Here is a 21,971-nt window from a genome sequence, read left to right as displayed (position 1 = left end):
ACAACAGGAGGGAAAAAATATAAGATGCTGTTTGAAATTAAGTTCTTGCTCTGGTTTTATGAAAGAGTTAAAAGACAAAAAGAAATAAGGAGGATGTTTGTGGCATAGGTAAAGTTTTAGAGCTGTTTTACCTTTTTCCAGATCAGTTCAGAAACTTGGGAGTTTTTTCTGTCTGTGCCTCTCATAACATCTCCCTCTTTGTTCTTGCACTCTGCAGTTTTGCTGTGCATTCCAGTATAAGGACAGTAAGCGTGTGATTCTGTGCTTATTTCACCTTAATTTTATGATTGATAAATGAAGAAGCATTCCAAGTGCAAATTAGATCACTCTCTTTCACCATTTGTTTTGTCTTCAGAACTTTAAGTGCTATCTCTTTTGTCCTTGTTATAGAGTTGAATGTGATTTCTAGATTAGTAGGTATGGGAGGTGGATTCAAAATTTGTATAGCTTATTTCAGTTTCAGATTTGTAAATGGTAACAAGTGTGAGCAAGAAATTTTAGTCCATCAGATTCTAAATCTTTTAGCAGAGCCTTTTCTGTGTTGTCATTCTGCATCTAGAATACCAGCTGAAGTGAAAATGTGTTCTCTTCTGAATAGTCTAATCACAGAGAAAAGTGGGAGAAAGCTTCAGGTATTTTATTCACTGTTTTTGTGGGGCGTGTTAGTCTTAAAGGTATGGATTGTGTTTCTCCTAGAGAAGAGAGATGTAGGGATAGCAAATACATGATCCGTATCAAAGGATAGCTGATCATGTGTAACTTCTTGGCTTATTTGTTCAGATACCTGTAGATGTATTTTTTTAGAAGATTGGCTGACATTCCCAGAACTATATGCTGAAGACAATGTCTTTAGAAATGTGAAGCATTAATTTGGGGTGATAACTGAAGAGCTTACATCTAAACCGCTGAGAGTAAATGTCAGACTGATTCCTCACTTCAGATTCATCTGTGTAGGATTCGTTTGAAAAACACCTTGGTAGTGTTAGGTTGATAGGTATTTACTGTCTACATAAATAACAAAGAGGTGCAGTAGAGTTGAGAGACTAGGGTATCAGAGTGGAATCTACCTAATAGTGGTCTAGTGGGAAATGTGTAACAGCTGGGACAAGCAAAGGAATTTGAACTCAACTGAATGACTTTGAAGGACTGTGCAGGTTGTTGAGTGAATTCCAAAAAATCAGCAATTATTTCATCCTGTGGTGGGTTGTACCTTTCTAGATTCTTCATGAATGTGGATTCAAACTCCTGTGTTGCCCAGTTTCTCCTTCTATAGTATAACCCAATCAATGAGAGCAGGCTACGTGCCCAGGATGCCAAAGATCTTTTTGGCATATACCATGTTTGGGATTAATATTCTGTACAATTTCTTAATCTTTCATTCTGTAAAAGAAGAGAGAGAATTAAGCTGTTCAGTCTGAAATTCTGAATGAATAAGTTACATATGAACCAGTGCTTAGTCTTCTTTGAAGCCATTATATTCTTCTTTTCTAAGCTGTAGTGGTGACCATGACCTTTTCATAGACATGCCCAAAAGTGGGGAGCAGCTGTATAGATTTCTTTTCATATATTTTGATGTAGCCCTCTGGTCGTAGCTTTCATGATCACGTAGTCAGTTTACTAAGGCACTTACTCAACCTGTATGTATTTCAGAATTCCACATCCTGTATTTGTGACTATTTCTTCCCAGTATGTATGTATAAGCTACAATATAGATTCTGCTAACAGCCTCATTGGTCTGAGCCAAGAAACAGGATACCAGCAGGAAGTCACTGCCTTCTAACTTCCTCTTTGCTCTTCTAACTTCCTCCTTGCTTTTTACCACCCTGTGAAACAGATTGGGTTTATGTTTTGGGCTGTATCTTTTTTTCTTAGCCAACTAATTTGACACAAGCATCCATCAAGCGTAGGGAGGCATTTGCAGACAAGGATGTGTTTGGAAGTGGATTGTCGCTAGAATGAGTTCAGTTAATTTCTGAAGAGCATTGGTAAGGGTCATAGTGAGGAAAGTTGAATTGCTATGGCATACAGAAAGACATCCACTGTTGTCTACCATGTGCTAGTGTATTGGGAATCTTTGTCATAAATTTGGTAGTGAAAGGAAAGTAGTCAAGAGAGGCAAACTCTCACTTTAAAAATGTTCTGGGGATGCTGGAGGAGAGATGCCTGGATGTGTCTGAAGGTTCAGCTAGAGGCAATGCTTGTGTAAAGTTTGCAGTCAGTGAACATGAATTGAAGTTACTTATTTAAGATTCTCCCATTAACATCAGTAAATTAGTAAGATTTTCTTTTATTCTGAGTGCCAGTCTGTGTGTTGCTTAGGCTTGTACAGTGCATTAAAATCCAGATAAAAGATTGCCTCCGGTCAAATCTGTCTGGACGTGCATGTCCATAAAACAGTTTCAGAAAGTCTCAAAAAAAAAAAAGAAAAAAAAGAGAAGTTTGTTTTAATTGAGTATTTCCCAGCAGTGTTCCACAAAATCTGAATTTGTCATCCAAAAGCAATGGAGATGATGCTGTTTAATCAAGGTGGCTATTCAGCTGATAGAAGTACCTTGTTGCTTTCTCTGGGGGGAAAGAAAAAATGAGAGTTTTTTCAAGGTTATTTTTAGTCTGTATTACTTGTACTGTGCATGCTTATTTATGCTAATCTGAGGTTAATTTGTAGAAACAATGGGAAAATGTATGATGTTGGATATGGACAAATACAACTGGTCCTAGATTTGGCAACACAAGTAATTACTAAAATCATGCTTTTTGCCCAAATTCATGTCATATAACCTACAGGCTATACTTGTTTTTCTTTTCCGTTACTTTCTTGGGCACAGTATTCATTCAGGATTATGGGAAACTGCTGAATATATGCTGAGGTATTATGAAGTATAGGGAAATCACAACAATATGGCTGATGCAACAGTTTTGGGGAGCCAAGTGTGGAGGGTGCATTTGGTGGCTTTTTGTGAGTGGCTGAGCTTAGTATGTGTGAGTTTGGACGGTCTGGCATTGAGCCTATGTATGTATACTGTGTAGATAATCATCTGATAATCATAATCAATGTGGATTTATTGCATGTGCTATTACTATTAAAGAAAAGGCAGATAAAGGTTATCCCATCTTTGATAGAAAGCATTGTCCTGTTTTCAGTAGCATTTCCTGATACGTACTTTGTCATTCAAATGAACAGTTTTGCAAACAAGTTTTAAGCCTATCACTAGCCCATCCTGGTTGGATATGTTCTTGCTCCTTTTTTGTTGTACCTTAATTATAACTATTCAGGATTTCTATTACAAGTACTGTTCCATGAAAGGATTGTAGTACTGCATTCCTTATGTTCAAATTTCTGGAATGTATTTCCCACAGAAAACTATGTGTTCTACTTTCTTCTCTAATGTTTAGTGTGGGGGGCATTTCACATGCTTTCCTAGGTTGTTTTTTTTTGCTACAGTTGCTAAAGTTTACTTAGTTTAGCACAACTCTGCTAAATATAATAAGCTGCTATTTGCTATAAATCAGTCGATAAGATTGTATTACAGGATATTTTACTAAGATCTGCATCTTGCATGAAACTTAATTGCATGTTTTTCTCCATTTCAGCAAGCTACATTGAGCGACCTCAGCTGATCAGAGCAAAAGTGCCAATAGTAAAATTCAGGGATAAAGTCAGGCAAGTATTCTCTTCAGCATAATCTTTTAGACTTTGACATGGGAAAGTGTTCTATAGATGTACTGCCCTTAGGAGTAATCCCAGTTATGTGTGTTTATTTGTGTGGTGCCATAGTTGTATTGCAGATTTGTAGTTCTAACATGCAGTGGCAGTCAGCTTATTGCGTTGATGGTCTGAAGCACCTCTTGTGGTTGAGATGCTTTTTTGATTCCTGTGATGTGAATTAGAAGCAGTACATCACGTATTTTTGTGGGCTTTTTGTACATAGTGGACTCCAAGTTGACAAATGGTTTGACAGAAAACCAGTGGTAGGAAGAAAACTGTTGTGAAATAGAATTTTGCTTGCTGTGCAGACATAGCTATTGAGCTATACAAACAACACTGAAACAGACTAGTTTGTGATTATGTTTCCTTGTATTCATTGTCTATTCATTATGAAGACAAGAGAATAATTTAGAGGGATGTGCTAGGACAGAGAATGATATATTTCGTATTGTGTATGATGAAAATACCTGACAGAGGAAAAAGTCTTGCAAAGGACTGAAATGTGTTGACAGTCTGAGTAATATTCATATCTTCCTCTGTTCATTGGCTTAGTTTTGTAAAACTGATATGTATTAGCTTCCTATAGTAACGTAGTTTCATTCTTCTTTGTAGATTGAACAACTTTAATGTAGCTGTCTTAACCTGTCTATATGGTTCTGAAATTTTACAGACCTGTATCTGTATTTTAAAAACAAATACGCCTACTTTTCTGGCCTCTCCCTATGAAAGCATATCACAACATGTTTTTATGACGATTTAACTTTATCATCGTAAGGTTCCAGCCCTGATAAAACTAAATCAGTCATGTTCACAAAACGAACTAATCTATATCATCAATTTAACCTTCTGTTTCATCTGAGATGATATACACTTGTTGGGTTTTTTGCTTTATACTTTTTTCTTCATTTACACCCAATGCCATATTTACATGAGTATACTTGCCTACCTTTTAAAAATTTGAATGTTTTTTACTTTCTCTTCTAACAGTACAGAAGGTTGTTTCTTCCATGCTTTCTGAAAGTCTGATACTTGTCAAGCGTTATATGGATTAGCTACATATAACAATGCTAGTCTTTTTGTATATAAATGAAATGATAAATTCCTGGCACAAATATTGAATGAGTTATGGGATTGTAACAATATTTTTTTCTCAATTTAAAAGGAGAAAATAAACTTTAAAAAGAAACCTTAAGTATGGAACTGGATGGAAGTGATTGTGTGAGAAGATTGAAATTGTTTTGTAAGCACTTACAGTCCATAGTGCAGTCACTTTTTCAAAAAAAAAGTCATGATAATTATATACCTTACAGATAGGATTTAAAGAACTCTTTATTTCCCACTAAATCAAAGTATGATCGTCTGAGACTAGAAGCAGCACATTTTATTTTTGCAGAGTAAAACCCAGTATTTTTCACCATCTGGTTTTCTGTATTGCTTTTGTGGAAGAGAGGAGTGGTGGGGAATGTAATGATTTTGGGTTAGGATTTTTTTTTTTTAAATTGTTGTTTGTTTTTGTTTTGTTTTCTGTCTTTACAGTTACCTTTCTCTTACATAACCTGTCATCTCCATCCATGTTTTGTCTTTTTGTTTAAGCATTTGTCTCTTTCCAGTCTCTTACTGGCCTCTTGTCTTTTGTAGGCTCAGGTGTATGAAGAATGCGTACTCATGCATTTTTTCACAGAGGTCTTGAAAAATTGATTGGCTATCCTGTACCCAGGGCACTAAGCCTGACTTTGCCAAAATTGGAAACTAAACATTACAAGCTTACTGTAAAAGCTAGTTTTTTGATGCCCAGCTGCTGAGAGAAGGTGGTTGAATTCAGTGGGTATTATCTCTGTCTGGAGATCCACATTCTAATGTGTTACCAGTGGTCCATATATACCTGCAAATGGCGGTTGCCCCTTACTTTGGTTCGGTGAATGAGGAAGCATTCAGTTTGTATTTGTTCTCTTTTATTTTACTAAAACTTGGGAGTTTATAGTGCTGTAAAATTAAGGGAAAATCCATTGCACTTAAAGACTTACCATTTTTGTTCTGGTAGTCTTTCCCAGGAAATTATTTTAATGCTGGCTCTGCTTCCCAACAAGCCTTTGATCAAATATCTTTATACTACAGAAGATACAAAACCTTCCTCTTCTGCTACAATTGATGTGCAGTTGACTCTTTTCCTCTCCTTTTGTGCTTTTTAGTAGAACTTGAATCCCAGCAGTACTAACCCTTTTTCACTTGCACTACTGCAACAGCTATTAAAACATGCATAGTAAAGTGCAAAATAACTGCAATAGAGCTTGCTTCAATCAGCATCTGGTAAATAGTCCTCTTGTTAATTTGGATTAATTGGAATTACACATGCAATCTGACATTTTTTTATTACATTTGCACATGCAGTTAATATTCTTATGGGTGTTCATGCTTATATTTACAACTGTGAAGTGGTAGCTGAAGCTTGTTTATTTCCTGTACTTTTATGTACTATATTCTTAAAACATAAAAAAGGCCCTGCTTGATACTAACTCAGGTTTAAAATTATGCAATGGTGGTTTTGATGCAAAGAATGTTTTAATGTAAAAAAATGTTTAAAAGATATAAAAAATGTTAAATGTTCAAAATCTGCAAAAAATTTCTTATAGACCTCAAATTATTGTCTTTTACCAAATTTAATGAACTTCGGGTCCATGTTCCCTTATATAGTCAAGAAAATCCGAAGAAGTATTTGAGCAAGCAAGTGCTATGTGAATGCAGCTTGTGCATGTAAAATGGAAATAGCTATATATCACAGACAACTCCTTCTTTATCTAATAATAAGCTCTTCTTGTTGCGAGTTAAGTGTTGCTGTTGTTTATTTACCATGCAATATAATTTCTTGAGTTCTGTGAGTAGTTAGGCTCTATATGCAGTAGGAGATTCAAACTTGGGGGCAGGTTGTGTTGTAAATAAGGCAGTTAGTGCTTGTTTGCCTTATTTAACCTTAACAGAATGAAAATTATCAGAACTGTTTTATTGCAAAACATGCAGTGTTTACTCAGAATTTATTTTATTCTAAAGTACTGATTCTCTCTTATTGTCATTGCAGAAATGCCTCTTACCTTCTAACCTCTTCCCATTCTCTTTTTCAGTTCATTGGCATAATTTCTTAAACTAATACCTCAGAGAATCCTTCCTGGTATCAAAACTTACCTGTAGTAAATCATGTAAATCATATTTAGTTGGGAGAAAGATTTGGTAGAAATTAAAAAAGTTATGTTAAGTTGTCCTAAGGTCTAAATTTGTATCTACATGTATTCTTCATGTAAAACAGCAATTACATTTTTTTAACAAAGGAGTTCAAGTTTATAAGTGGCTCAGGTGATATAAACAAAATCATAGGAATCATGGCATTTAAAGCTCTGAAGAACGTTTCTAGGGCTTTATATTAAAATTATATTTCTCCATATCTGTCACATAGTAGTAGTAAACATTCAGAAATTGAATACCATGATGCTTAATTTTTTTTTCCTCCCTAATAGCAATGTGGATTTCGACTTGAATGTAAACAATGTTATAGGTATAAGAAATACATTCCTTCTGAGAACCTATGCATTCAGTAAGTTTTTATTTTATCTTCTTATTTCTTTAAACTTTGCTTTTTGAGTTTGTATTTTGGTATTGATATGCTATGAACATATAATTTAATACGTTGTATTACTATGTATATATTTACTTCTTTAGCTACATTAAGTAGGTTTAAGATAAGTTCTTGTTGCTCATTCTAAATATGTGGAGAAAACAGCTAGGTATGTTTTTAATTGAATATTATAATATTCAGAAGATAACAAAGATTCTTCGTATTAAGGTTCACGTATCTAATATAAGGGCTACTTCAGGTATTCTGCATATAACAAGATCATGATAGTAATGGTCATCTAGTGGTATAATCTCCAGTTTATTTTATTTCCTTACAGCCAATGACAGCCAATTACTCATGGCTGATAGCCAGCTGTGTCTGTATGCTGTTGCAGAGACTTTCCGTGGAAAATCCAAAATACTGCTTCAGTATTTATACTAATCCCAAATAAAAATTGGATTGTGTCTACTCAGGAGTTTGCATTTTAGGGAGAGATTGTGAAACAGCCTTGTGAAAGGAAAGTAATAAGAACAGCTCTCCTAGTGGTAAATTAAGGTTTTCTTTCTTAGCATTGCAATGTCATTTGGCAGTTAAATACATAAAGGAGCGTGCCTCAGGCTATTTCTTTAGGGCATTTGCATTTGTTCCTTTACCACCTTCTTCAGTTCTTGCATAAAGGAATTTCTTTCTATTTAGGGTAGGCAGTTACCAATAGAAGCTATCTTCACTAGTTAATTTTTACTACTGTTTCAGTCAGACTAGTTTGTGTTCCATATTCGTGTTACTAGGAGAGTCTACAACTTGTCCTGGGTCAGTTGGTTAACTGTGACTTCTTCATACATTCAGGAAGTTATATGACTGGAAAAGGATTTGCTTCCAAGTTTAAAAATATTAGGAAGTAATCATTGTCATTTACAATTGCAGATGAGCAGTCACTTCACTAGGTCTAATGTTGATATATTTGTTTGTAGCTTCTGTCACAGATTGTCTTTACTGTTCTCAGAAAATCACTGTAGGGCACACAAGTCCAGATGTGAAAAGAGCAGTGGAAGCAGTCCTAGTATCCCACCTTTTCTTCTGTTCTGCTGTGGTGGTCACTTTTATAAGGCCAGCAAAATTAACTTCATGTTTCCTGATGAAGGCTAAATAATATTTTCTTGAGGTCAAGGAGTGAGTTAGTAGTGAAGGGAGACTTGTGATTGAAAATATTATCTTCTCAGTGTTCTGGACCTTTCTAAACGTATCAGGCATACAGCTTGTCTGTCTTGTCTTCCTTGGACCAGAAAACTCAGGTGACATAAGGCAAACAAAACTAAATGAAAGCTTTTATCAGACTATCTCTTTCCATACCTTTATAAGTTGTATCAGCAAGGGTAGATAGCCTTATATGTATTAGCCTGCTCAGTTAAATGTGTAGTTGAAAGGGCTTCAACTTGCAGGGGGAAAAAAATTATCAGATTACCTCAGATGTGGAAGATGCATTGGTCTATTTTCCATTAGAACAAATGAGATGCTCAGGCAAATAAGGGACTAATTATCTTAGTGAACATGATTAAAAAACTAAAACTCCAAATATTTCTGTGGATGCTCTTCAGTCTGTTTTGAAGTTAACTCTTCTGTGTTGGTGCATGGGTGCTCTAGAAAACATCGAGGAGGATGAGGCAAGGTGAAACAAAAATGTCCAGAGAAAGTGTGGGTAGATTAGGCAGAGCTAGGAGGTGAAGTCTGAGCTGTTATGTTACCAGTGGTTTGTTGAAGGAGGCAGGTCTGTGATTAATCAGCAATTTTTGCTAGATATTTTTCAGTTAGTGGAAGCTGGACTTTTTAGCTTTGTGCAAATAACATTACTGAGCATTTTCTTGAGGGGTAGCTGGTATCAGAGTATCAGACAAAGTTTACTGGTCATATTGCACTAACTTTATTTTATACAGATTACAGGCACTAGCAAACAGAATTTAATATCTCAAAATGAGGTCAACTAAAAAAAGATCTTTTCTACTGTGACACACAAAGTAGTTGTGTTTGAAACTGGAGCCTATTTACATTTTTCTCTCATGAAAAAATGCTATTTCAATTAATGCATCCTCATATGGTACAGTACTTTTTTGGCATCTCACAATTAGTGTACTAAATTTTATTTTTTTGGTTCAACCACTGGTGAACAATGTCATGAATAAGGTGATTATGGATAAGGAGTTTGATTGTTTCCAAAAGGTCTTCCAGATCTAGTAGGACACTGATTGTGAGAAGAGTACCGGTTACATGGGCATGTGTGCTGAACCACTCTGAACATGTTGTGAAAAAATTGTTCTTGCTAGTTTTACAGAATAACAGAGAGCACCCCAACTGGTGCAGTTGTAGGATGTCTTTTGTCCTCATGTCCTGATGAGCAGAATACAAAGCTTTGTAAAATGATGTCAGGTTAGAAAGATACTCCAGAATGTATAAGCTTTTAAGGCACTGTAAGGCATTTGACTGAACTGATGATCTGCATAGCTGCAAATAATAAATTAAGTATGCTACAGAGTCCCAGGAGTTTGTGGTGAGTGACATCTACCTACAGTTGATTAATACCTTAATTAGAAGGCTATCTATATTCACCAGAAATTCAGATGATGATGCCTGGAATATGCCTGTATTTATGTCTTTCCTCATGAAATGCATATGTATTGATTTAAAGAGATACTGTATCTAACATGTCATCTACATAAAAAGCTATTGAGGACAAGGCCAATTTAAAATTTATGTTTGTATGCAGGGGTTACTGCTCTCATGTATCCTGATGTAAACTTAAGAATCAGCTGTCCTCCAACCACAGGAATACTTTTCCTGTTAGTAAAGCCTAAATAAAAAAATAACATAGGGTCTGTCCTGGCAGCAAGTTAATTCAGGGGAAATTAGTACCATAACTGGAGAGACATTAGAAGTAGAAAGTGACTTTGCAAATCTCCTGGTATACATCTTGTAATGTGTCCGTGGATCTTACCACTCAAAAGACTGTTTTCAAATGCAAATATTTTGTTTCGATTTTTATAGGATGGATAGTAATTCTAGAATAACTAAGTAAATTCTATTAAATATCTGCAAAAGGTAACCTTAGAATACAAAACTACCATGTTGATCAAGTAGGAGCAAATGTTGATTAATTGCTGTCTAGTTAAATGTAATTTTTTTGAGATGTGTTTATTTTACTTGCAGTTGAGAATCGAGTTCGTCCATTAGTGCTTGTTGTTAAGAAGTGGGCAAGTTTTCGTGAGATAAATGATGCCAGTCGTGGTACTTTAAACAGCTATAGTCTTGTCTTGATGGTTTTGCACTATTTACAGAGTAAGTATTTTTTACATGTTGAAACTGTCCCTTTTAAGTTCATACTTGTGTAGTTTTCCTCTTTAATAAAATAAAACAAGCAGTAGTCATCTTCTACACAGAAATATTTAAAAGTAAAATGAGTTTACTCCCATTTCCTTAGTGTTGCATTTGTCTTTAACAAGTGGACCGCTCTTTGGAGGCAGAGTTACCAGCTTTAAAAAGGTTTGAAAAAAAAAAAGTAACTGCTGGACACTGTATAGCTATAAAATAAACTCAAGTACTAGTTCACAAAAATGCATAAGGACATTTGCTGTAATCATCTGTGGCAGCTGCCACAGCTGTCTAAGGAAGGGGAAGAAAAGATTCAAATAATCCTTTTCATACAAAACTGTGATCAGTCAGCTGTCTGGGGAAGATCAGCAGTCCACAAACAAAAGAGGAGCCTTCTACCTGTGCTTCCTCAGCCTTTTCTGTGGGGAAAAAAAAAAGGGCCAAAAAAAAATACTCGCCTGAGATGTGGCCCTGTACACTGTACATGCATCTAAGCACCAGATTTTGAGGTTCTGATGTTTTATTCACACAGTTTTAAAGCTTTTTTTCTCTGCTATATGCAGGGTATATGATCCTGAAAGCCTGTGTCCTAGAACTTCTAACAGTGTTTTTGTTGATGATACTGTGGAGGGAAAAAAAGAACACCTTTCTTTTGCACGAGTGTCCTTGCCTTCACTATGCAAATTTCTTTTCTATACTACTTAAATAATTTCCATATTCTTATACTTCTGTGGATGTCTTTGGACCCAAGTTTAGTGTGGCTTGAGTTTATTTTGTAGATACATCAGTATCTTGTACATGAACTTTCTTCCAGATAATATGGCTAACTAATTTGTACAGTAAGAAAAGGAAACTCATAGGGCAAATGCAAGTGGGAAGTGGTAATTTTCCCCCTCCCATCCATCCTCTTAGTAAAGCTTAGCAAAGCATACACACCTGGGTACAATACCTTGGTTGCTCAGATTTTGTTGCCTTTTAATTTACTGTGGTGGAGATCTGGAAATTATCCAAGATGTTGCAGAAATATGACCTCTTTCATATTTCTCAACACCCACGGGAAAAAAAGAGTTATAGAAGCAGCTGTGATAATTTTCTTAGCAGTCCTAACAGTGTATTCTACTCTTTGAAGACACCCCAAGCACATTCTGAGAACTCTGCTGTTCTTAGTCCCTCTGGAAACAGGATTCTGTAACATCTCTTCTCCTGTAAGACCTTGTTGAAGGGTGAACTAAGTCCCAAGTCCAAGACATATGTACTGAATTTATTTATTATTTTCTCTAGTGAATGATGTAGACCAATTTCTTAAACCATGCTGAAGACGTGATGATAAAGCTTTAGTCTGAGGAGTGCTCTGACAGTTCTGTAGCTGCTTCAGTAGGATGTGAATACTTTTGGATTTTGGTCTATCTATAGGACCATCTAATCTGGGTGATTTTTTTTTTTGTCTCTAATTTATGTTGTTCAGTAGATGAACTCCCAATCCATGATTTTCATAAAAGTGACAAATATTTAGGTAATTTTGTGTTTGTTAGTATCATTAATGACTGCATGATCTTCATAACATGTATGCTGTTCAGCAGACCAGCTAACATTATACATAAATACATATTTATGTATTTTATGGGGATTTTGCTAGCAATGCCTATAAGTGTGTTGGGCTTTTTTTTTAATAGGTTACATTTGGAGACTCAGTATGTAATACTTGGCAGCTGAAAAACAGATGCTCTTGCAGTAACTGTAGACTTGTTCATAGAATTGTATTAGATGTAAGGAAAAAAAGATGAGTGAAGCTCTGATTTTTCATTTAGGGAATCTAGATAATTTTCCTATAGCCATGAGTTAATATGAATTTCAGAAATAAAGCTGTACCCAGCTGCTGTAGAATTTTTCATGCCTTTTACATATAGTAGTATCTTGGTAAGACCTCTCATTAGCTGAATAAAGTTCCTGTAGTACTGTATAGTACAAAATATAGTAATAGAAATGTTTGCTGAATAACTTGTTTTACAAAATGCATGAAAGTGAAGTTCTTGATAAATGTTTTTAAGATAGAATTTTGATGCAACTCTTTGATGTAGTTGATACGATATTGCTTCCTGTGAATTACATGAATCACAGCAACTTTAAACTTTTTTTTTATAGCCTTACCTGAACCCATCCTTCCATCCCTCCAAAAAAATTACCCAGTAAGTGTTTCTTATGGATTTACTACATCATGTATGTGTGTGACCCTGCTTATCTAAATACATGAATTCTTTAATGTCTCTAATGGATTAAGTTGAAGACAGTCTGTAGGTCAGGTCATTGACATGCTAAACCTAAGAGTGAAAGGGATTATTTGCTGCTTTTGATAATTTCTTTAATGAAAATTCTGTTACGTGTGAGAAGATTTCACACACAGTTAGAAGAAAGTTCTAATGAAAACCACTGACCTAATTCTCTTTATGCTGGCTTGGAAATATCCCTGTGTCAGCTGTAACTTTCTGGTTCCTATTTATCAATGTGTTAAGTAGTGCTTTTTCATTCTGCTCTGGTGCTTCAGAATTCCCTACACTCCCACAGCTGTTGAGTTGCGTGATATTTCCGTGTGCAGAAAGTAAGTGGTACATGTTTACTAAGGAAACTTGAGCCATCACAAAATTTGACTTCAGTCCTACAAGAAAACACCTTTTTGTGTCTTTGCTATTATAGTCAGATCATACTCTGTTCATTTCTGGAGAACAATGAATCAGTATGCTTTGGTGCCTCCAGAGTTAGGAGTGTTATTAGTGAGATTTAATCTAAGAAAAATTATCTAGAAGTACGAACTGCCCTCCTAAATATTTGTCTGTGCACAAAAGTGCTATTTGCTGAATAGTTCTATGCTGTAATTTATTTACAGAAATTCCTTGGTTCCTTCCTCCTTACCTGTCTTCATATCTGTCACTTAAAATTTTTCTTTTTTCATAGTTGACATAGTTTGGTGTTCCTGTCTACTTATGGGGGTTTTTTACTGGTTGCTGACAATTGTGCAAAGCTAGTATCAGAAAGCCTGTCTGTCTTTTGCATGTGTTTCCTGTGATGCTGAAATGGGAATATTTAACAACACTGAACGTCAGGGAGAAAATACTGTGGTGTCAGCCATTTTGGGTAATTAAGATAATTGAGATGCAGAAGAAAGCATTGAGCAATAATTCACTGCAGTTTTATTTGTGTGTTGTATATCTGCTTAGGAATACCTGTGCTATATTTTTATGGTCTTTATTTTTTCCTCTAATTTTCTTATGGTACTCTATACCTTCTAGTTTCTTCATTGGGAGTGCTGAAAAGCATTTGAAACTGTCTTTCATTTCTTGTACACTTAGCTTTATCTGATAGATTTTTGAATTGCTAAATTTGCTAATTACATTTCCTTAAAGCTTGTGTGCTGTAGTGTTCCAAGTTTTGTGTAGCATGTTACTTAGAAAAAAGTGTTAAGAACTGGCAACTTTTGATTCCTCTGTATTTATAATGCAGGCATTTATATTTGTAGTGTTTGAACTGTGTAAAGGCCTTCAGAACACTATACAAATATTAATGCCTTAAATCATTAAAGCAAACATATACAATACCATAAGCTGAAAAATCTAATGAATCTGCATGCAAAATTTTATCTTCTGTTGTGTGAAAATGGTAAATCACTTGCAGGTGAGCACAGCTGTAAGAATTGAATTTTTGCCGTGTTCTGATATAGATTTTATTTTTGGTTTTTGTGTTCTTGTTAGTTATCTTATATTTGGAGAATGGACTAAGTATTCTAGGATTGCTAACAAAATATTTTATACATGCTTACTACAAAACCAAATTGCAAGTATATTTTTGGTCTGCTGTCTCCATTAGGAATATAATTAAATGTTGAAAAATTGTGAAACTTAAAATTTCTGAATACTGGTATTTCAAAGGAATTTAAAAATGCAGCAAAACAATTTTGGTCTTGTGGCTTGGAGTAATAATTTAAAAGTACAGGCAAATTTCAGTATCAAAAGAAACCATATGTTTTTCTTGTGGTTGTAGCTGGTCAGAGTTGTCTCCACCCTAAAACTACACAAACATATTCCATCTCCCCTACATACACCTATCCACAGTTTTTCAAAATCAAATCTGCAGCCTGAAAATACTTCTGTGATCTGGAGGAAGCTGCTTGTCTTAAAATGTTGGTACCATATAGGAGTGACATGCTTACATTGAGGAGGAAACAAAAGACAGATTCTGTGTCTCCGTATATCCCTACTGCAAATGTGAAGGGTGAGAAGTCCTGGAAAGCCACCAGATTTTCCCACTTTTGCATTCTATTGCCATGGGGGAGTTTCCAACTGGCACTAAGCTGATGTGTTTTGCAACCGCTAGTTTAGAGGGAGTATCAGACCACATCAGATGTGGGGTTGTATTCTGGGGCTTCCCTTGCCCCCTAGCCAGATAAGGTAGATGACAGTAGCCCACAAAGTGTGTTCATCATTTTTGAAGTCTGTATAGTATGTGCCTCCAAGTCAGGACTTCGTGGATAAGCTCTAGAGAACCTGTGATTGCTTAAGCCATTATGGCTGGTGAACATTGCTGTCACTGGGACTCAGAAGGAAACTTGTGCCTGACTCTCCAGTGTTCAAGAAATCTGGTGTATTAGTTTAAATCAAGATGGAATTGGATTTCCATGGGTGCTCTGGATGGTGAACTTCAAGGACTCTAGCATAAGCACATTTTTGTTTCTGCTGCCTCAGCTTTGTATCATGTCTTGCAAAGGGTGGGGCAGAAGGTGGGATGGTGCTTAACGTGGGAGTCAGTCCTTGGAAAGACACAGTTTGCTTCACACTAATTTGCACTTTTGAAAAATATAAACATGAGTTAAATATTCATTTTTAGGACTGGGGAAAAGGGTATTTTATGTGTGTGAATATACAAAAATGTCACGACGCTATGCTGACTCACCCACCAAATTTTTTTGAATGAAGAATTGTGTACATTCAGAGTTAAACTCACTGTACATCAAGATATTCAAATATAAATTTTATTTTGATGTACAGTCATGTTCCTTTCCAGTGGGTAAGGTGGAATGAGCATACTTAAAAGCATTATGTAGCTTGAACATGAAGCATGTTGCTGAATATTGATGTTTCTTGAAAAATCAGCCAGTCAAGGTAAAGATTAGAGATTCAGCAAAAAAGGAAAAAGACTTTGGGGTCCCTTTTTCTGGGATATCTTAAAATAATGGAGAGCTCATTCATATTTGTTGCTCAATCAGATCCTGAATCCAGTTTCTGTCTCTTAAGATGGCTTGAGGCAAAGACACCGTAAGCAAAATAGGGACTAGTTTTAATAGAAGCTGAATTTTTTGCCTGCTAGAGCAATTTAAGAAAAGAAAACGTACTTTGAAGGATGTTATGTAATTCCATTTTTTTTAGCAACCTAACCTATCTGCAAAATCTGTAAGCTGTATCTTGTCTTGTTTATCTAGTTATTCCCTGAGTCCCTCTAACAGGAAGAAAAACACTGTTATCCTTGTTTTAAAACAGGTGAATGGAGCTAAGTTGAAGCTAGAGGATTATCATGAGTTGTTTGTGGCAAAGCCAAAAAAAGTATAGGTATCCCATAGCTGGTCTGACCTCTTGTTCACTGGACACTGAGTCATTGCTTCATTAAGAAATGATCTCCAATTACATTGTTGGTTATTGAATTATTGAATATTGGTATATCTTGACAGAAGTTTTCACTAAATCTTGCTAATTTTAAGTAGTAATTAATTTGGTTTTACATGTAAAACTTTCTAATACGGTAATAACAACTTCTTACACAACACGTTTTCTGTATTTCAGAAAGATAAAACACTGGGTTTTGCCTTGTCTGTGGGGTGATCAGCAACCGACAGTGCTTAAAAAATAAATCTATAAAGAGTATCACAAACATGTGATTTAACATTGTTTTAGTTACCGTTAATGAAAAGCAGTATCAGTTATGCCTTCTATTTTGCAATACTGAGTTGTCTTTTTAAGAGCCATTTTCATAGTGACGTAACTACTAAACCAAGTGGAAATGAGAATTATTTATGTATGTCTCTTAAACTAGGGGGTTGGGGGTTGTTAGTTACTGTAGACTGTAACCTCCGTTTTTACCACAGCACATGTCTAGAATAATATGCATGTATTTTCTGGTAAGCAAAAGCCTTTCTGAATAAGGAAACCTTTGATTTGTCTGATATCTTATTGCCTGCCAGTAAAAAAAAAGCTTGTTTTTATGAAAAATAATAAAGTCTAACTTTTTAGCTGCTGAGGATGTCAACCTCAGTGTGGTGGCAGAATTTTCTTGCAGTTGAGAAGTTCTCAGGCATTCAAATATGCAAAGTGTAAAAAAATTGATCTTTACTACTGCCTCCAAACGTTTACTTACTAGTCTTAGTAGACGTCCATTGTAGTAATTTCATTGCACTTCTGCTCTTTATTTTTTGTAGGTCAATGGCCCATTTTCTTCTTCCTTTCCCCTCCTCCTTTGTATCTTTCCTCATCAGTTGGTATACTGCTAATTCTAAATTCAATTCTTCTGACTCCTTAGCTTTCTGTGGGGATGGGCAAGGAGTGACTTCCACTGTAGTACCTTTCTGATTAACTTTAGGGTTAAAACTGTATATACTGTGTGGCATAGGAACAACTGTTCCCTTTTTAGATCTTCATATACTGCATATCTGCTTTTTATGTCTTGTGTTTCCATTGTTTTGGTGTCTTCTGATGAACTATAAGCTGTTAAATTCTGAGCTCTTCTAATTAAAATAATGTTTAATGTATAGCATTATATCATATGAGATCAACCATTGAAATTTTTATCTCTAGAAGAATGGCTTTTCTTCCCCAAAAGATGTTGCACAAGGTTCCAGGAAGTTTTTGCTGGAGCTGGCAGAAGAGGATGGGAGTCTCAAGCTTTCCAGTCCTACTGGTTTTATCACTAACAATACTTTTCTCAGAGGAAGCAGTGCCAGCTCTGGACGTGGAAATAATACTACACTGTGTAGTGCTTCTAGTGCTATTCTAGTACTATAAAATTTGAATCATGCCTGATACTATTCTTAAAAATAACAAACAAATGGGTGGAGAGGGGAAAGGAGATACAGTAATGAGTGAACAGGCTCCTAAATTTACATAAATGTGTTTCTTTATGTGAACGTATAGTTTGTTCCTGTGTATCTTGAGTTCATTTTCAGTAAAATACACAACATTGCTGTAAAACGGTGTTAAAACCAGGTATTAACAAGTTACAAAAATTGTTTCTGTAGCAAGAGGAGGTATGTTTTCTTCTATGTATCCCGGTCTGTCATAAGAACCTAAAGTATGCAATGGACACTGAAACGGCAGGGCAGTTCTAAAACCATGTTTATTTAGTCATGTATAGATTCCTTTTTAAGGTGGCAGTAGTAGTTTGCTTCTTTTCATCACAAACCTGATTTTTTCTTACCCCATTGTACCCACCCTCTACCCTCACAGAAAAGCATACTTCAGCTGAAGTGTAGTGTTCTGTGTATTATATAACTTCACAGCTGGGCTTTTTTTTCATTCTTGGCTAGAGGAAGTGCTACCTGCAGTCTTCATGCTTATTACGTGGGAGGATGCAGGTTCATTTTATAGCCAGTGGGTTTCCTATGCAGTTTTTAACTCTATACTGTGGGAGCAATGTCAGGCCTTCCCTCTGGATTATTTCTGTACTCCAGTTCAGGTATGGGAAATTGACAATAGGTGCGTTAACTTCACATACATTTTTCTCAGCTGAACTGCAGTCAGCTCAGTGCAGGCTACCTTACTCAGCTTTTGCTCTTGTGGTGTTAGATGCAAGTCCAGTCAAAGATTCTCCCATGTTAAAGTTTTTTAGTAAACAGAGGTCAAGGAATAATCTTGTATGCTCCTGTGCAAGATGATTCTACCTGAGTTCAGGGGGAATAAGTAGTATTTAGTGGGGCAGAAGAAAAATAGTCCTTGGCTTGTAAGTTGTCCTTGAAATTCTAATAAGCAAACAATAGGCAGCTTTCTTACTGTGAAAAATACATGCATCTGGGTTAAGGCTGTCTCTGTGTAAATAATACATATATATACACTCTGATTTTATTTTGACAGGAATGTTTTGATCCTGCTATGCAGTTGCATCTTGTTCATCAAGCTCCACGTACCATTCCTCCTTACATCTCAAAAAATGGATCAAGCCTTGGAGATTTGCTAATAGGCTTCTTCAAATATTATGCCACAGAATTTGAGTAAGTAATTAAGCTCATCTTGGTGGTTTAGAAGATATGAAACTTGATTCCTTCTATTCAATATAGCAACACTTCATAACCCTTGAAGAGAAAGAAAAGCAGCAATGCAGGAGTGGTAACTGAGAGAGAGGAAATAAGTGGAAAGGCTAAATGACAACAAGAATGCTGGTAAACTGTCCGATGTCTTCTGCTTAACTAGGCATTCTTTCCTGTAAAATAGCTGCCAAAAGTTAGAGAGCTTTGTCCTTTAAAAATTGTTGGGTTTTGTTATACAGTTACATTATTCTATAACTGCCTATCCATGTGTGAGAAAGATCTGTTCTTAGTTGTCATTTAAGGTATCAGTTGTGATATGAATTATTTGTACCTTAAGGGCTGTGCTTGTCTTTTGTCACCCTGAGTCAATGGAGGTAACTGGCTAGGTGGCTCCTTACTTCAGCCAGAATGTACATTTGTATAGGCTTCACCTAGTGAAGAGTTCTCCCATGTGTAGTTGTGGCACTCACATTATTGGTTTGCTAGAATCTGAGTTTAATTTTGGCATCTGGACTTATATAAGAGGAGAAGCTAAAGTTGTGAGGGCCTCTGAGAAAGTCTTAAGTTACAACTGTTTTGCCGAATTGTTACTCATGTATTTCTGAATTTCTTAGAAAAAATGCTTGTTCATATAAAATATCAAATAGTTGTATCTCAATTAGCTTAAAGATGTTCGAAATAACTTCTGAGGCAGTTGGTTCATGCATGTTGCTGTCTTGTATTTGTGCATCATCTCCATTTCTTGGAAGGAGAACAAAACATACAATTGGATACTCATAATTTTGGAAGTGTTCATATTTTACTTTAATATAAGAAGTGAAAGACCATAAAATCATTAAAACATTTCTGGGGTGTGCATCACATGTGAAATATGTAATCTAAATCCCTATGGCCTTTAGTAATGCATGAACTAGCTGCATTTTGTGCATGCATAAGGCTGACTGAGAGATTTTCACATAAGAGATTGTCTTTCAATGATCTCTGCAGATAAGAGAATGGTCTTTTGTCTTAAATGTTTGTTCTGAGTACATGTCTTTTCAGCTGACAAGGTGATGTTTGCTAAAGAGGCAAATGACAAGACACTGCTGGAAGATAAACTCAGGTTCTTAATTTATGTGGGCCACTAAATGAATCTTTTACTACTTGACTGTACAACAAACTGTTAATCTTCTCATATATGAAAGTAAATATCATTTCCACTAAGGAGTTTTCTGGTTTGCCTGTGCAAAGTAACAGAGATGATATTGTCTCTAATTGCAGGAAAAATATCTAGTTTGACTTCTTGGGTTTGGGTGCTTGAGAACATAGTCAAGACCAGATTTCTGCCTAAGCTGGTGGCTGGTCCAGAATGACCTCATTTTTGTCTGCTATTAGACAGGATATGTGAAGACATATGCAGACCAAAAATTCTGCAGTATCAGTGTTTGAACTGATATTTGGCAATCCCTAAATACTATTTTTGTGATGATTATAAACCAGGAAAAAATACTACCTAAATTTATTCATAGGTGCACAGAGGAGCTTCTGGATAAACAAAGCTCAAAAAATTATATAGTGACAATAGAATAGTTGCTGATGTCAAGGGAAGAAAATGTTTCAAAAAAACAACTGAATAAAAAGAATACCTGGCTTGTTCTTCCATTATTGAGCATTTATTAAGTATTTAAACATTTCTGTGATACTGATGGTACTCTGTTAAAAAAAAAAAAAAAGAAAAAGATACCAGTAAAAATAGCCATTAGAATTCCTATGTTGAAAATGCTGCTACTTAGCTGAGAAGTGATTTGAGGAAATGATGCACTTAATGCAGCAGTCTGTATTATTTTTGACTCTTTCTGCTACGCTTTCTGAAATAAAATTTAGTCAGTTGTACTCTTTATCTTGTGTATCCCTGACAACTATAAATCCTGTTTGAAAGAAATAGGGTTGGTAGTAACATTCCATATAGTTTTATTGTCTGGTGAAGACAAATTAGTGCACCATAGGGAGGAATATGAACGTGGTGCTAAAAATGTTTTGTGTCTATGACAGTCAGCCAGCGCAAGCAAAAGTAGCGTCATGGTAGCCACAGGATCTGTTATCTTTGCTTTGAAGTTGCTGATGGAAACAACGGTACAAATGAGAATGAGGGTAAGAATTAAATACATAGAATCACAGAGTCATAGAATATGCTGAGTTGGAAGGGACCCATCAGGATCAGCTGAAGTCCAACTCTGGGCCCTGCATGGGATCATCCCTGAGAATCACACCATGTGCCTGAGAGCATTGTCCAAACACTTCTTGAACTCTGTCAGGCTGGTGCCATGACCACTTCCCTAGGGATCCTGTTCCAGTGCCCAATCACTCTCTGGGTGAAAAATATTTTCCTAATATCCAACCTAAACCTTTCCTGACTCAGCTTCATGCCATTACCTTGAGTCCTGTCACTGGTCATGAGAGTGAAGAGATCAGTGTCTGCCCCTCCTCTTCCCCTCATGAGGAAGTTGTGGACTGCAGTGAGGTCTCCCCTCACTCTCCTCCAGGCTGAACAGACCGAGTGACCACAGCCACTCCTCCTAAGGCTTCGCCTCAAGGCCCTTCATGATCCTTATGTCCCTCCTTTGGGCACTCTCCAATAGCTTTATATCTCTCTTATCCTGTGGCACCCAAAGCTGCCCCAGCACTGGAGGTGAGGCTGCCCCAGTGCAGAGCAGAGCAGGACAATCCCCTCCCTTGCCCGGCTGGCGATGCTGTGCCTGATGCCCCCCAGGACGTGGGTGGGCCTCCTGCCTGCCAGGGCACTGCTGACTCATGTTCACTTGTGAATACACACACCACAGGGCTCTCTTAGTTCTGCCTTTCGTGGAAGACCTAGTATTTTACTCCAGAGTGTATTGAATATTTTCTTTGTAGTAAGTAGTTTTTTCAGTGTTTGTTTTCCCTGTGAAACATTTACTAGTGTCTTTATGCACCGAAATTTTGAGATTCTGTTTCAGACACTGTGACTGTTAAATTAGGCTATATTTATATAATCTGTACTGGGC

At 36.2% G+C, this 21,971-nt stretch overlaps 1 protein-coding gene across 3 annotated transcripts in view; it reads left to right on the top strand.

Annotated features, from left to right (window-relative positions):
- Positions 1-21,971, top strand: part of TENT2 (terminal nucleotidyltransferase 2) — a 41,709-nt gene that overhangs the window by 8,171 nt on the left and 11,567 nt on the right. For all 3 annotated transcript variants that reach the window (XM_032095405.1, XM_032095404.1, XM_032095406.1), the window contains 5 exons: positions 3,592-3,661; positions 7,213-7,289; positions 10,509-10,637; positions 12,813-12,856; positions 18,776-18,912. In XM_032095405.1, the coding sequence (XP_031951296.1) occupies positions 3,592-3,661; positions 7,213-7,289; positions 10,509-10,637; positions 12,813-12,856; positions 18,776-18,912 (457 nt within the window). The remainder of the gene's footprint in view (positions 1-3,591; positions 3,662-7,212; positions 7,290-10,508; positions 10,638-12,812; positions 12,857-18,775; positions 18,913-21,971) is intronic.

Source organism: Corvus moneduloides, chromosome Z (genome assembly GCF_009650955.1).
Source record: "Corvus moneduloides isolate bCorMon1 chromosome Z, bCorMon1.pri, whole genome shotgun sequence".
NCBI classification, from domain to species: domain Eukaryota; kingdom Metazoa; phylum Chordata; class Aves; order Passeriformes; family Corvidae; genus Corvus; species Corvus moneduloides.
This window is presented reverse-complemented; position numbering and strand designations above follow the sequence as displayed.